At 48.2% G+C, this 15,261-nt stretch overlaps 1 protein-coding gene across 9 annotated transcripts in view; it reads right to left on the bottom strand.

Annotated features, from left to right (window-relative positions):
* Positions 1-9,582, bottom strand: part of TTC12 (tetratricopeptide repeat domain 12) — a 47,248-nt gene extending 37,666 nt beyond the window's left edge. For 4 of the 9 annotated variants that reach the window (XM_089312689.1, XM_051849244.3, XM_089312712.1 and 1 more), the window contains exons 1-2: positions 9,496-9,582; positions 7,680-7,752 (exon numbers count right to left, since the gene is read on the bottom strand). In XM_089312689.1, coding sequence (XP_089168815.1) covers positions 7,680-7,737 — 58 coding nt within the window. In that variant the 5' untranslated portion in view covers positions 7,738-7,752; positions 9,496-9,582. Of the gene's footprint in view, positions 1-7,679; positions 7,753-8,810; positions 9,279-9,342 lie in introns of those variants that run through there. The other 5 variants (XM_089312685.1, XM_089312707.1, XM_051849251.3 and 2 more) reach the window with 3 other exon arrangements.
* Between the last annotated feature and the right edge of the window lie 5,679 nt (positions 9,583-15,261).

The raw sequence follows: 15,261 nt of genomic DNA, 5'->3' as shown, positions 1-15,261 counted from the left end.
TAGGCTCTTCTCTCCTCCCCTCCTGGATCGATTGTCTTTTCCAACACCAAAACACCCACGCAGTAGTCCCAATAGCCTTGCAATAAATCTTGGACATTGGGTAGTGCAGGTTGTCCCACTCTTTTTTTTTTTTTTTTTTTTTTTTGCCCTGCTGAATTTTCTTGGTTATTCTTTGTCCTTTGCTCTTCCATGTGAACTCTGGCAACTGCTTGTTGAATTTGAGCACAAAGCACCTTTGGAATTTTGATCTAAATAGTAATTGACTACATAGAATAATACCAGAATTGGCATATTTGCCAAATAAATCTTCCCTTCTATGATAAAAGTCTCCATTTATTTAGATAAATATCTTTTAACTAATTAAGTTTTTCATTAAACCAATTCGATATTTAACTATAACTTCATTAGAATATCCCTTCTCAGGGCCAGTGCTGTGGTGTAGTAGGCTAAGCCTCTCTCTGTGGTGCCAGCATCTCATAAGGGCACTGGTTTGTGTCCTGGCTGCTCCTCTTCCAATCCAGCTTCCCGCTTGTGGCCTGGGAAAGCAGTAGAAGGTGGCCCAAATGCTTGGGCCCCTGCACCCACATGGGAGACCCAGAAGCAGCTCCTGGCTCCTGATCGGCCCAGCTCTGGCCACTGAGGCCATTTGTGGAGTTGGCCAGCGGATGAAAGACCTTTCTGTGTCTTTCCCGCTCTCTGTAACTCTGCTTCTCAAATAAATAAATAATCTTAAAAAAAAAAAAAAAAAAAGGAATATCCCTTCTCAATCCCAAGATATCACATTACACTTGGTTGTGTAACCCTAGGCTGCTTCTGGCTGTGACAATTTCTCGCTTTCCTTGTTTCTGATGACCTTGATGATTCTGAGGGCTGCTGCTCACATATCTGATAGTATGAACAGATTAACAGAGAAGGGAAATATGGGATGCACACACAATTTGAGTTATCTGGTATTTTTCTCATGGGTAAAACAGAGCTACAGGACTTGGGGAGGAAGACCACAGCACATTGTATTGAGGGCACATGCTGTCAACATGATTTATCACAATGTTAACCTTGACCTTCTGCTGAAAGTTGCATTGGTCAGCTTTTCCCACTGTAAAGTTAATTTCTCCCCTCCCTTTCTACACTTTGGAAGCAAGTCACTAAATGTCTCTCAAATTTAAGGGTGTAAAAGTTATGCACCTTCTTGATTAGGGATCATCTACATAAATTATCTGTTATGGGAAATTTTCTATTTGGTTACTTATTTATTCAATCACTTATTTAGATCAGGATAGATCTGTGGACATTTATTTCTCACTCTGGATTTATTTTGTTGTTCAAATGGTTCTACCTTTGACCGCTGGAAGCTCTTTCAGTTAAATTTTATAATTTTTCTCCATAAATGTCTTGTATATATTTGCTTTACTTTGGTGTTGTGAATGAAGGCTTTCTTGAGGACAAAAATTAAAAACAAAACTATCATATGAAAAAAAAAAGGACCTAAATGAAAGATCTCTGCAAGTGAGATCCCAGTGGAAAGAACGGGCCATCAAAGAAGGAGGTACCTTTCTCTGAAGGGAGGAGAGAACTTCTACTTTGACTATGGCCTTGTCTACATAAGATCGGAGTCGGCGAGCTCAGGGGGCTCCATGGCCTTGGCAACTCATGACTAGAGCCTGGGGAGATTGCTGACACCTTAAACAAGAGTGTCAATTTGTTAAGTCAACAACAGGAGTCACTGTGCACTTACTCCTCATGTAGGATCTCTGTCCTTAATGTGTAGTTCAATGTGAATTAATGATATGACTAGTGCTCAAACAGTATTTGGCAATTTGTGTTCTGTGTGGGGGCAAACTGATGAAATCTTTACTTAATATATACTAAATTGATCTTCTATATATAAAGATAATCGAAAATGAATCTTGATATGAATGGAATGGGAGAGGGAGCGGGAGATGGGAGGGCTGTGGGTGGGTGGGAAGTTATGGGGGGGAAAAGCCATTGTAACCCATAAACTGTACTTTGGAAATTTATATCTACTAAATAAAAGTTTAAAAAAAACTATCATACGATGCAGCAATCTCACTTATAGGTATGTAACCAAAGGAAATTAGATCAGTACATCAAAGGGAAGTATTATTCAAAATAGGAAAGATTGGCTGGCGCTGCGGCTCACTAGGCTAATCCTCCACCTGCGGCGCCGGCACACCAGGTTCTAGTCCCGGTCGGGGCGCCGGATTCTGTCCTGGTTGTCCCTCTTCCAGGCCAGCTCTCTGCTGTGGCCAGGGAGTGCAGTGGAGGATGGCCCAAGTCCTTGGGCCCTGCACCCCATGGGAGACCAGGATAAGTACCTGGCTCCTGGCTTCGGATCAGCGCAGTGCGCCAGCGGCCATTGGGGGGTGAACCAAAGGAAAAGGAAAACCTTTCTCTCTGTCTCTCTCACTGTCCACTCTGCCTGTCAAAAAAAAAAAAAAAAAAAAAAAATGATCCAGAACTTCCCTGAGTATCCATCAGCAGATGAACAGAGGATGGACACACAATGGAATCCTATTGGACCTGAAAAAGGCAGGCTACCCCGCCATGTGTCTTAACATCCCAGTTACAAGCTGGCCAAGGAAGACGACTTCTGCATGATCTCTTTCATACGTGGATTCTAAAAAGCTGAACAGATGTGGAGAGTAGAAGGCTGGTTACCAAGGGTCACAGGGGTGGAGAGGAAGGGATGTCGGTCACAGGGCACTGAGTGTCAGCAGGAATGAGTTCTGGTGATCTCCCATACAGCGTGGTGACTGCATTAGTGCTTTGGAGTCTCTAAAACAGCTAAAACAGGAGATGAACGTTCTTACTACAAGAAATGGTACGTATGTGAGGTGAGGAATATGTAAATCACCTTGATTTGAGCACTTCACAATGTACACATTAATCAAAACATCAAGTTATACCCTATAAATAGATACACTTTTATTTGTCAGTTAAACCGTAATAAAGAAAAATTTAATTACGGTCTTCTTTGAAATCTTTACCATCTGATTTTAATGTTCAACATGGACTTTCTTCGAGACAATCTTTGCTTGGCAATATTTTTCCATTTTCAAAGTTTCAACTTTTCCTATGTCCTCAAGCTCAGGTGTGTCTGCATTGTGTTACCTGGAGTTTGAGAACCCAGTCTGACAATGTGGCTTAACTGGAGAGTAGTTTGTTTTACTATGGTTCCTGAAACAGTATTTGGACTGAGTTCTAGTATTAGTTGGGTTTGATGCCTTCTATTTACCCAAACCTTTCTATGTTTTCCTCTCCTCATTGGATTCATGGAGCTTTCTTTATTCGCTCTGTGGCCTGTACAAGCTTAGGTGTTGTACCTTCTTTTTCTGTTCCTGTAGTGGTAACTCTGACAATTGTAACCAACACGCTAAACAAAATCTAAACTCCCAGCAGCTACCATGTTTTATCCAGCCTTTCTCCATGTTTTATAGTGGGAAGGGTTTTGGATTATCTCATCAGCCAGACTGCTGGAAATGGAAGCCCCCACTTCCTCTTCAAAATTTAGTTTCTCTTCTCACTACTGCTCCAAAGTTGTTCCCATCAATTACAAAGACCCCCAGGTTGCTAAATTTAGTGGTCACTTTTTAGTCCTTGTTTTGATAGAGCTCTCTGAAACAGATGACGCTAACCATGATGTTTTCTATGAATCTTTTTCATTTGGCTCCCATAACTGAATGCTTCCAGTTTTCCTCCTACCTCTCAGTCATCATTTTTAGGCTTCCTTTGTTTGCTTCTCCTCTCCCTCTCCTGTCTATATTCTTTTGGTTTGTTTGTTTGTTTAAGATTTATGTATTTATTGGAAAGGCAGGGACACACAGCGAGATCTCTTCTTTCATCTATTAGCTCACCCCCAAAATGGGCACAAAAACTAGGTCTAGGTCAGGCCAAAGCCAGGACCCCCATCCTGCTGTCCCACTTGGGTGGCAGGGGCCCCAGGTACCAGGGCCATCCTCTGCTGCCTGTCTGGGTGCATCAGCTGCAGCTGCCGCCTCCCCCACTGCACCACAATGCCAGCCCGTCTCCTGTGCATCTTTTAAGCTGCACTGACACTCGAGTCTCTGCCTGAGGCCCTCTTTTCTGATATCTCTTTCCAGGTATTCCCATTCTCTCTGATGGCTCCAAACACTAATCAAAAGCCAACCCCTCCTAACTGACATCTTCGCTCCATTCTCTCTCCTGGAATCCGGCCTTCTGAACGTCTGCACTAGTATGTCTTACTCATCAAACTCAACACGTTCGTTTTCCTTCCAAGTCTGTTCCCGCTTCAAATGCCTGTCTCAGTCAATGGCCTAACCATCCACCTGTCATTTCACCAAAAACTCTCAAAACTCACCCTGGTCTTTATTCTCTCTCAGACCTCAAAGCCATCAAACACCAAAGCTTGTCAAGGATGACTCTGAAGCACACCTCACATCGACCTACTATGTTCATTCCCACCACCAAACTCTAAACCAAGCTACCAGTCTCCTTTCCTTGGAATATTCTAATAGGGCCTAACTATAACCTACATTCTACACCACAGCTGGAGTGACTTTATAAGCCAGGAATCTGGTCATGTTTCTGCCCTAAGCAAACCTTTCCAAGGATTCTCATCGCTCTCAGGAGAAACAAATTCCTACTGCAGCTTCCAAAGTCTTCCCTGCTCTGGGCTCCCTACACCCTGGCGAGAGCTCTCGCTGAGTGAACTCTTCTTCTCTCGGGCCAGACAGGCTTTCTACTCCTTCATTTTCCCCCATCTTAACTGCCAGTTTCCTTCTGTCCCAGCTAGAAAACTCTCTGGGCTTCTCATCCATGGCCACGTCCTAACCACTTCAGATTCTGGCTTAAATTTTCCTTCTTCAGGGAAACTGTATCCGGCCTCTGTTATAAACTGATTGTATCTCCCCAAAATTCATATGTTGAAACCCTAGCCCCAGTGGGACTGGATTCAAAATAGGACCTTTGAAGAGTGGAGCCCTAATTCAATGTGGCTGGTATCTTTGGAAGAACACACACAGAGATGGCCATGTATGGAGAGATGGCCATCTGCAAGCCAAGGAGAGGCCTCAGGAAAACCCAACCCTGGCAACACTTAGATCTTGGACTTCTAGACTACAGAAAATCAGTTTCTGTTATTTAAGCCACCCAGTCAGTGGTATTTTGGTATAACAGCCATAATAGACTGATACGACTAATACAATGCCTAAGTTGGGTTAGATTCTCCTGTACATATTTTGAGGCTCTCTTTATATCACTAATCACACTCCAAGTTACTTGTTTAGTATCTGTTTGCCCCACTGGCCCGTAGATCTCCTGAAAGAAGGTGATTTCTTTTACTGTACCTTGCAATGCCTAGAAACACTCAACACAAGGCAAGTGCCCAAGAAATGCAAGTACAGAATCTCTACACACATGGCTATGTACACTTCAACTAAGAAAGCATAAAATAAAATTCGAAACTCCGTTCTTCACACCAGCCACACTGTAAATGTTCAACAGTCACATGTGGCCACTGATCATCGTGATGGGTGGTACAGACTACAGAACATCTCCATCATCACAGAACGTTCTCTTGGATAGCAGTGGCATTTAAGACATCTGCAAGAACTTCAAGTACGAAAACCTCAGGTAAAGAAAGCCAGGGAGGCAGAGGGAATGACAAGGACCATGTGAATCAGAACATGAGTGGGAAACTAGAAGTGGCCTGTTGCTGCTCAAGTGCGAGGCAGGGAGAGGCGAGCGCTAAGGACAAGGTCATGCGAGGACTTCAGTCCTGATGAGAGCTTGGAATTGACTGATTGGGAAGGATCCAAGCAGAGAAGTGTCTGGGCCAGATCTGCATTTTAGATACATTACTCTGTGGGGAGTAAAAGCCTGGAGGCAGGAAAACAATTAGGGGGTTGTTGAAGCAGTCTGGGTAAGAGGGACTGGAACAAGGGGAGGGTGGGCGAGGATGGCGTGGCAGACACAAGTGAAAACTAGATATCTGATTGGATGTAGGGCAGGACTCGTACATTCTGGGTGGTGGTGCCACCAACCAAGATCAGGTTGTAGGTTTTGTTTGGGATGGGAAGGCAGGGGGAGGAAAGCCAGGACGACTCCATTTGAACACACCGTTTGAGGTTATTTACAGTGGACATGACAGTTAGCCACAGAGGCTGAGGCCTGGACAAGAAAGCCGGGTGGCACTTTAGGTGTGAGGGTCACCAGCAAACAGGTGGTGAAGCCACGTGCTTAGCCTGGACCCCTTGGAGAGAAAGGTGAGCCGTAAGCCTCACGCTCGAGAACAGCGTCCAGGGAGGAGCAGAAGGGAGGCCAATGAGGAACAGAAGGAGCACACTAGGGATGGATCGTTTAGAAAAGTATCCCAACCCTTAAAACTACTTTATTCTTTGGGTTCATACAGTCATGGCCAGGAAGAGCAATTTAAACACATCAAAAGTCTGAGGAAAAATGTAATTAATGGGTAAGTTTATTTTGGCACAAAATTTTTTTGGAATCCATGTTTTTTCATACAACGCATTTCCCATGAAGACCTTTCGTATTTGCTATGTGATGTCTGCCGGTTGGTTGGTTTCTGTCCTCAAACCAGATCCCTGAAGTCCAAACAGAGACGGGGTTTGGAATCTCCTGAACAGGATCTGGGGGTGTAGAGTACTTTCTCTGGACCCCCACTCCTCTTGCTGAGAAGGGCAGAGAAGGGGATGACAACCATAAGCCATCCATCTAACATGCTGCATGTGAAGGGAAGCCACTTGATTTGTGTCTCCAGTTCAAAACCAGAAACGGCCCCGCCTGAAGACAGAGTGACCTGGAACTGATCGAGAAGGCTCGGGCGTGATCCTGAAGGGAGCGGCCAGGCTCTTCGGCAGTAAGAAAATGACACGGAGAACCAGGCAGGAAGCTTAGGTAGGAGAAGCTGAGCTGGAATTTTTTTCCTATAATTTCTCTGTAGCATTGCATTGGCACTCCACCCTCTTTCTTACCTGTCAATCTGGCAGGCGGACTTTCCCATGAGGCCCCTGTGTCTCATCCGGAACCAGGAAGGAGGAACGCCAGGAAACTTCCAGAAAGCCGCACACAAAGGGCACCACCCCCTGGCTTATAAGAGACACTGATACACAGGGACACCCTCTTCTGCTCTTAGCTTCTGGCCCTAGCTTTTGGGCCTTCTCTGGCCTCCTCCAACACTCCTCCACTGGGCAACAACACTCTTGCCCAGTGACGGCTATCTCCCCGTGGGGGGCGGCTACACTCACACGTGGATGTATATTCATATTCATTCTCTCTAAATATGTCCTGCACTCCCCTGCACACTGCATTTCCACCTCTGCTTTGAATTCTCTCTGTGGGGGCAGGAGCTTGGAATAAAGATGAGGCCTCTTATACCCACAATGGAAACAGACGCTCCTTTTGACCCGAAAGAGCTGTCCACCTGAATTCCAATCAGAAGGTTTAACAGCTTTTGTGCTACCAATTAGCCAGAACATTCTGCTGCGAGACTATAATATAATTTGCTCCTCAATGCTCTGTTTAATTTTAATTTCATTTTTTTTTTTCCTTCAGAGTCATCATGTTGTCACGCAACCTCGGAACCATCTCGGGGCGATCATTTGTTTACCCACTCCAACTCTCCAAAGTATTTCATTTGTTTACGATTTATCAGTACTTACCGACTTCATCCACGTTTTTAAGAAATCTCTGCAAATCTTTATCTTGATTGTCAGCCATTGTGGACCAGAATCCCTGAGGGGTGCAGGATAAATGATGAAATTAATAACAATAAAACACTAAACAGAACTGTCAGGCTTATTAGTCTTCTAAAGCTAAGCCAAATGATTATTTCTGAGACAGATTTGTGTGTATTAATGTCATGAGCAAGAGCAGGGTGATTCATTTTCACTCTGCCTGCTGTCTGAGGCCAAGGGACACTCATTATTTGTGGCAATGCTTCCAGAAAGCTGCCAGCCCTCCCTCCGCTGGGGAAATCACTCGGCAAAACATTCCTCCAAAGCCAATGTTATCGGCTGTGATTCAGGGACCTGCAGGAAGGCCAGGCGAGCCGCTGACAGGCAGCCAGGAACAGAGGAGGAAGCTAATGCCTGGCGGGACGACAGCTCGGCCTAGTCTGCAGCTTGCACCTGCAGGCGTCACAGGTACCCAGGGATGGGACAGTCGGCATCTGAATGTCCATACTCGCTTAAAATAGGAGCCTCTGGCTTGTTTCGGAGGAGTGAAGAGAAGCTACACATTGGCTGATGGGATTAGAACCTGATGCCACAGTGCTCTGCTCCTCTCCAGCGACTCTGGATTTAAAACGTCACAGCTGTTTCCCAGTGAAGGGGACACGCGGTATCCCCAATAGCACCCACAAGTTCACCCACCACCATGAAAATAGCATGCAGAGGCTTGTGAAATGTGCAGAATCTTTAGGCTCAGCCCCAGGGACTCTCAGTACGCCTGGGATGGTGCTCAGGAATGCACATTTAAAATTTTTTATTTATCTACTTGAAAGGCGGAGACAAGAGAGAGAGAGAGAGAGAGAGAGAGAGAGAGAGAGAGATCTTCTATCTGCTGGTTCACTCCCCAGATGCCTACAACAGCTGGGGCTGGGTTAGGAGCCAGGAACTCCATCCGGGTATCCCACATGGGGTGGCAGGGGCCCAAGTATCTGAGCCATCATCTGCCACCTCCCGCGATGGGCATTAGCAAGAAGCTGGAATTGGAGGCCATGCAGGGAATGGGACCCAGGGACTGGGCTATGGGATCGCGGGCATTTTAACCACACTGCACCAGACACCCACCTCCATTCATGTGTAGTGCAGACACTGCCCAGCTGCTTCCAATTTACAAGGAGTGGGAGTAGAACCCACCTATGAGCAGCAACTAGAAATCGCGCTTACAAGCTGTCAGTGTCCTTAATCTCCACAGATCACCGGCCCTCTGGGCCGAGGCCTCCTCGGTGCTATGGAAACGGTAACACAAACGGGGCGCGCCCCAGGGGTTAACAGAAGCCCCAGGCCCGAGGACGTGGCCTCCCCGAAGGGCCGCGCGGCCTTTGAAACTCCCGCGGAACGCGCGCCCGAACCAAGTAAGGCTCCACACCCGCACCGACCCGGACCAACGCCCCGCACCAGCGCCCCGCACCAGGGCACCGGTCTCGGGGCGCCCACCGCCCGGCCGGCGTCCCCAGGGCAAGAAGCGGGCACGGACCGACGGCGAAGGCCAGCTTGCAGCAGCAGTGGGCCCGGCCCGCGTCCAGGGCAGCGCATGCGCCACTCGCGTCCGGGCCGCGCGCGGGGGACGGGGCCGCGCCGTTGCTCAGCAACTGCTCACCGCGTCCTCCCGCCGCGGTGCCCCACGGAGGTCCCAGCCCGCAGCGCCACCATCCCGTCCGCCGGGACCCAACCCAGCGCCCTCTGCCCGGCTCTGAGGGCCAGTCGAGGGCCAGATCCTGGGGGAGACCTCAGCGTTACCCACGGCACTGACCTGACTCCAGAGTAGGACAGGAAATGGCAGTTGGGGTGGAGGGGAACAGGGCCTCTGCTGGAGCCAAGGGAGGCGGGGCTAGAGGCCAGGGGCGTGGCTGGGGGCGGGGCCAAGCGACGGGATGGGGCGTGGAGCGCTCTCCAGTTGCCAAGTTCAAGGCTAAATTGAGGGCCAAGATTTCCAGTGAGGGCACATGGAAGTTGGAGGAAGCAAAGCGCTGGCCTCTAAGGCGAGAGTCAAGGTTCTTGTTTTTGTTTTAACTCTAAAGAGAGGGAGCCTCTTTCCCGTTAATTTAATATCCTTAACCCAAAAGGTCAGCCGGCAGCATACCTGGGAGAGACAGGTTTGGGCTTGAATCTGGTTTTATTGATAAATGTGTGACCTTCAGAGAATTGAATAATTTATTTGACTCTCAGATCTCTCATCTGTCAGAGAGATGGCACTTTCTCATAAGGTTCATGGTTAAATGGCCTGGAGCCTAGTGGGCAGGAATAAGTGGTAATGCATATCTTGGAAATCATAGGATTTGGAGCAAAAAGAGCTAGTGGACACATCCATTCCAGTATATTTTTATTTATTTACTTTTATGTACTTGAAATGCAGTGAGAAGCAGAGATCTTCCATCTTCTAAGTCACTCCTCAAATGCCCGCAACAGCCAGGCCTAGGCCAGGCTGAAGCCAGGAGCCCCATCCAGGTCTCCCATGTGGGCAGTCGGGACTCAAGTGCTTGAGCCATCACTGATGCATCGCAGGGCATACAGGAGCAGGAAGCTGGATTAGAACCCGGGCACTCTGATGGGCATGCAGGCCTCCAAAGCGGTGTCTTTCCCTCTGCCCCAAGTGCACCCCTCCATCTAGTTTTTGAACAAAAGCTCAATGTACGTTGTGCTGGATTGCCAAGGGGGAAAATCAGGTGTAGGGACAATGTAAACTGAAGCTCAGAAGCCTCTGAGAATTCTTGTCCAATCTGTGGGTACTTGATGGAAACCTGATGGGGACTGAGTAGTACCTGGGGCTAGAACTTACCAGAAGCGGAGCGAGGTCCCGGATGGCCAGCCAGATCCAATGTTGACTCTGGGACGTCTTGTGGGCTGGTCCCAGAGATGCATACCTGAGCCCTGTGGAGAACAGGAGGGCTGCTTGGCTGAAGGCTCCAGCAGGCACTGATACACACACCACGTGGGTACCCCTGGTGGAGTTACAGCACCAAGGGGCTCACAGCAGTGGAGTGTGTGCAGCTTCAGCAGTGTGAGCTTTCAGCACACCAGCTGTAGCAGGTGGTGGTGGCCGACAGCGGCTGTTCAGAGGGGCGGGGGCAGAGCATGAACGTGCCAGGTTGTTGGTGAGCACAAGTCAGCACACCCTGGGGGTTCCCACCTGGGCTGCCCACAGCGACTTGAGAGCCCGTGGGAATTGATGGCGATGAGAATCAGTGACATCCGGGCCATTACTGTCAGTGTCGTTCCATTTTCCTCTCAGCTGTGTTAGGCCTTGAGCACATCACAGCAGGGTCTTTGGCCTCAGGGTGTTCCTTGTCACTTTGGGGCTGATCGGTCCAAACCACCTGCTTCTTATTTCACAACTCTTTCACCAAACTCTTTCTGGAGGGACCTACTCCTAACCAACCACATCACACATTCATTCATTCACACACTCCATTTATCGAATGTGAGTGGGCCACAGGGTTCCAGGTTCTGGGTGCACCTGACAAGTGTCTCGGGTGCTGAGTAGATAAGAGTGACAGGCTCTGAGGCCAGTCTGATTTGAATCTCAGCTCTCTTCTTAGTAACATTTATTAAAATGTCCTTAAGCACTACCTCACACCCTCATACCCTGCTGCACACTGGAGATCATATCTCTCCTCTTTTATTACTAACTAGTACTAACTAGTACTCCTCTGATTGTGACCAGGTATGTGACCCTCAGCAAGTTACTTAGTCTCTCTGTACTTTAGTTTCTTTATCTGTAAAATGGGATAACAAATGATTGCTATCCCATAGGTTTGCTGTGAAAAGTTCGAGAGTTAATATGATTGGAATAAGGCCTAGAGCATTATCAATGCCTGGTAAATGGAACCATTTTTGCTACTAGTATGATAGGCAAGCCTGAGGCCAGGGCCTGTGAACGCTGACTGTGCGTGGGAATTGCCCAGAGATCTTGTTAAAGGCAGATTCTTAGTCGGCAGGTGTTGGAGCTGTGCTTCTGCAGGGACACTGGTCTGCTGGATGTGGTCAGAGCAGCAAGGTACAGAGACTTTGTTACAGGCTCCAGGCATTGGCGACCAAGCTGGGGTAAAGGTCACCCAGCAAGTACCCATCTCCTGCTCAATGTTGGAAGTCAAGGGTGAAAAGCCAAAGGGTGCTGAGAAAGTCTGGCCTCAAACCTTGGAAGTCTCCCCGACACCGTGACCTGTCATGGAGTGGGCACCGGCCAGTTGCAGGAGGAGGCAGAAGCGGAGGGAGCGGCCTGGGCAGTGAGGAAGGGGCCAGCAGGAGGCCAGGCCGGCCTGCTGCCTGACAGCGAGAGGGGAGCAGTGCGAGACGGAGCAGGGGCCAGATCACAGTAGGGCTTTGAAAGCCTGGTGGAAGTTTTGGGTCCTTGTCCTACGTCCCTTGGGCAGCCTTTGTGGGGTTTTAGTAGAACAGCAACATGCTCAGATCTTTTTGCTTTCTTGGCTTTTCTGGCTGCAGTGTGTAGAATAATCTGGGAGAAGAGAAGAGAGACATTAGGAGACAAGGTAGGAAGTTGTGGACAATGGGTATTGGCAAGAGAACGGAGATGAACTTGGGATGCATGTTAGAGGGAGAATTGACAGCAGAGAAGCATCCACAGTAACATCAGGTTTCTAGACTGTGCCAGACTGGAGCCCTCTGTTGGTGGAGAGATCAGAGGAGAACTAGGTTTGGAGAAAAGATGAGCTCAGGCGTGTCGTATGCCTGTGTATTATCTGCATCTAGATGGTGAGTACAATGAGGCTTGTCCCTTAATTGTTACTGTCCTTGGGGCCAGCGTTGTGGCATAACAGGTTAAGCCTCTGCCTGTGATGCCAGCATCCCATATGGGCGCGTGTTCAAGACTCGGCTGCTCCATTTCTGATCCAGCTCCCTTCTGATGTGCCTGGGAGAGCAGCAGAAGATGGTCCAAGTACACTGACCCCTTCATCCACATGGGAGACCCAGATAAAGCTACAGGCTCTTGGCTCCAGCCCAGCATAGCCCAACCCTGGCTGTTGCAGCCATTTGGGGAATACACCAGAAGATGGAAGATCTCTCTGTTGCTCTCTATCTCTGTCTCTGTTTCTGTCTCTTTTTCTCTCCATAACTCTTCAAATAAGTAAAAAATAAATATTTAAAAAATTAGCTATTGTCCTCTTCTTCAGATCCTCTGCTCTTTAGTAATGTACACAGCACCTAGAACAGGAGTTTCCCAGCTGTCATTATACATGACTAGGTTCTGGGCAATCAGATAGAGGAGGAAATGGTGGTGCCACTTCTGAAAAGTGTCCCAAGAAAGGAGGTCCCTCCCTCTCCTGGCCTTTCCTTCAATGTGGACACCATGGCTAGAGCTGGATTGGCCATTTTTGACCTTGAGCTAGAAGCAGTGTGTTGAGGATGGAAGGCTACAGGCTAGAAGGAGCCTGGACTTGGCTGATCATGGGGTTGCCTAACACAGAGTTTCTGTGTGAGAGACATTTAGCTCCAACAATACTTCAAGCTGCTGAGAGTACAAAGACTTTTCTCTTGCTTAAGTCACTGCTATGCTGGGTTTCCCATCATTCCCAGCCAAGCATAAGTTAACTAAATACGGAAGGTATTACTCATTCATTCAGCTAACATTCTCTTAATGTTTATATCTAAATTTTTTTCATCATAAGCTCAAAGAATATAAGTGTTATTCTACTAGCATAATAAAAATGTTAACATTTTAAAAATAACACACATGTTACATTTAAAATGCATCTCAGCCAGTGGATCTTCAACACCAGAGTAATTTGATACTGTGGTCATACAGTTAAGAAGTCAATGAATTGTGTTTTCTTTATAATTAGAAGTTATGTTATCACCATTTACCCTTAAGTCATGTTTCCACCTTCCATCTCCCTATACACACCCAGAATGCTCTCCAAATATAGGACACTTTGATGATCATTTCTTTTTTTTTTTAAGTTTTTTTTATTTATTTATTTGACAGGCAGATTTACACACAATGAGAGAGAGAGACAGAAAGGTCTTCCTTCTGTTGGTTCACTCCCCAAATGGCTGCCAACGGCCAGAGCTATGCCAATCTGAAGCCAGGAGCCAGGTGCTTCTTCCCAGTTTCCCAAGCGGGTGCAGGGGCCCAAGGACTTAGGCCACCCTCCATTGCTTTCTCAGGCCATAGCAGAGAGCTGGACTGGAAGAGGAGCAACCGGGATTAGAACCCGGAGCCCATATGGGATGCCGGCACCACAGGCAGAGGATTAACCTAGTGCGCCATGGCGCTGGCCCCAATTTTTTTTTTTTTTTTTAAGATTTATTATTTATTTGAAAGAGTTAAAGAGAGAGGTAGAGACAGAGAGAGAGAGAGAGATCTCCCATCCACTGGTTCACTCCCCAGATGGCCACAACGCCTGGAGCTGTGCCAATCCGAAGCCAGGAGCCAGGAGCTTCTTCCTGGTCTCCCACGTGGGTGATCATTTCGTCACCCTCCTCTCACAGAAATACCAGGGAACATGGCTGGCGTGATTGCTTGACCTAGGACACAGTCTGGGTCCTGGACGAGCTCATAGTCTAATGAGGAAGACGGAAGCACGATGAAATCACTATAGAACTGTGTGATAAGGGCAGCGATGGTCTCGTGCCTAAATAAAGGGGAGGGAAGGAGGAGACAGCGTTGGCCCAGGCCCCATAGGAAGAGGAATTTCCATAGTTAGCATGGAGGCTGGGGGGTGTGGAGGGTGCCAGGCAGAAGGGACAGCAAGAGCAAACGTGTGATGGAGAAAGCAGGAAAGTGTAGGGCAAGATTGGTGACAGGTGAGCCCAGAGACATGGGTGCAGGGGAGACGTGTCAGGAGGAGGCCGTAGGGAGAGTGAGAGGCAGGCACGCAGCGAGGCAGGCAGGCAGCGAGGCAGGAGCAGAGCAGGCGAGGATGAGAGGCTACAGAAGGGGAGAGGAGCCTGCCTGCTCCGGAGCACTGACACCCAGCAGCCCCGGACAGGGCCAGCTCTGCGGACGTCGCTTCCTGTGCATCCCACGCGCCTCTCTGGTGTACCCAGACCCTGCTGCAAGCTGCAGCCGTGTAACTCCAGCAGGCTAATTAGGATGATTAGAGTCTCTCGGCAGCGAGGGTTTTGCCGGATTTTATCTTTGTATTCCCAGCACCTGGTGCTTAGTTGGCGCTAAATAAAGACCTGTTGAACACATGAGTTAATCTCTTGCTCTCTGTTGAGAAAAGCCCTATGTAAGTTACTCCAGCTGGAAAAGGAATAATGAGAGTTTCCAATCTCTCAGCCTCGGGACCCCGAGTGGGCCACTGTGGAGGGGAAACACAGTCATGTAACACCCTTCAGAATGAATCTTAGCTTTGACAGGTGGATGGATCCCTTTAACGCGTCGAAGTTCTAGTAAACCCTGCATAGTAACGGGCAGGCTGTCCACAAACCTTCCACTTGTACTCCTTCCAGGCTCCTGGTAGGGTCCCATGTCTCTGTAGCCTGGTGACTCGCTTTTGCCAACACAGTGTGGAAAGAAGGGAAGCGGACAGAGACGTGCAGAGCTGGTGTGTGA

This window comes from Oryctolagus cuniculus, chromosome 1 (assembly GCF_051225735.1).
Source record: "Oryctolagus cuniculus isolate XC-2025 breed Fujian yellow rabbit chromosome 1, ASM5122573v1, whole genome shotgun sequence".
NCBI classification, from domain to species: Eukaryota; Metazoa; Chordata; class Mammalia; order Lagomorpha; family Leporidae; genus Oryctolagus; species Oryctolagus cuniculus.
The sequence above is the reverse complement of the archived record's forward strand: the minus strand, read 5'-3'. Positions and strand labels throughout refer to the sequence as shown.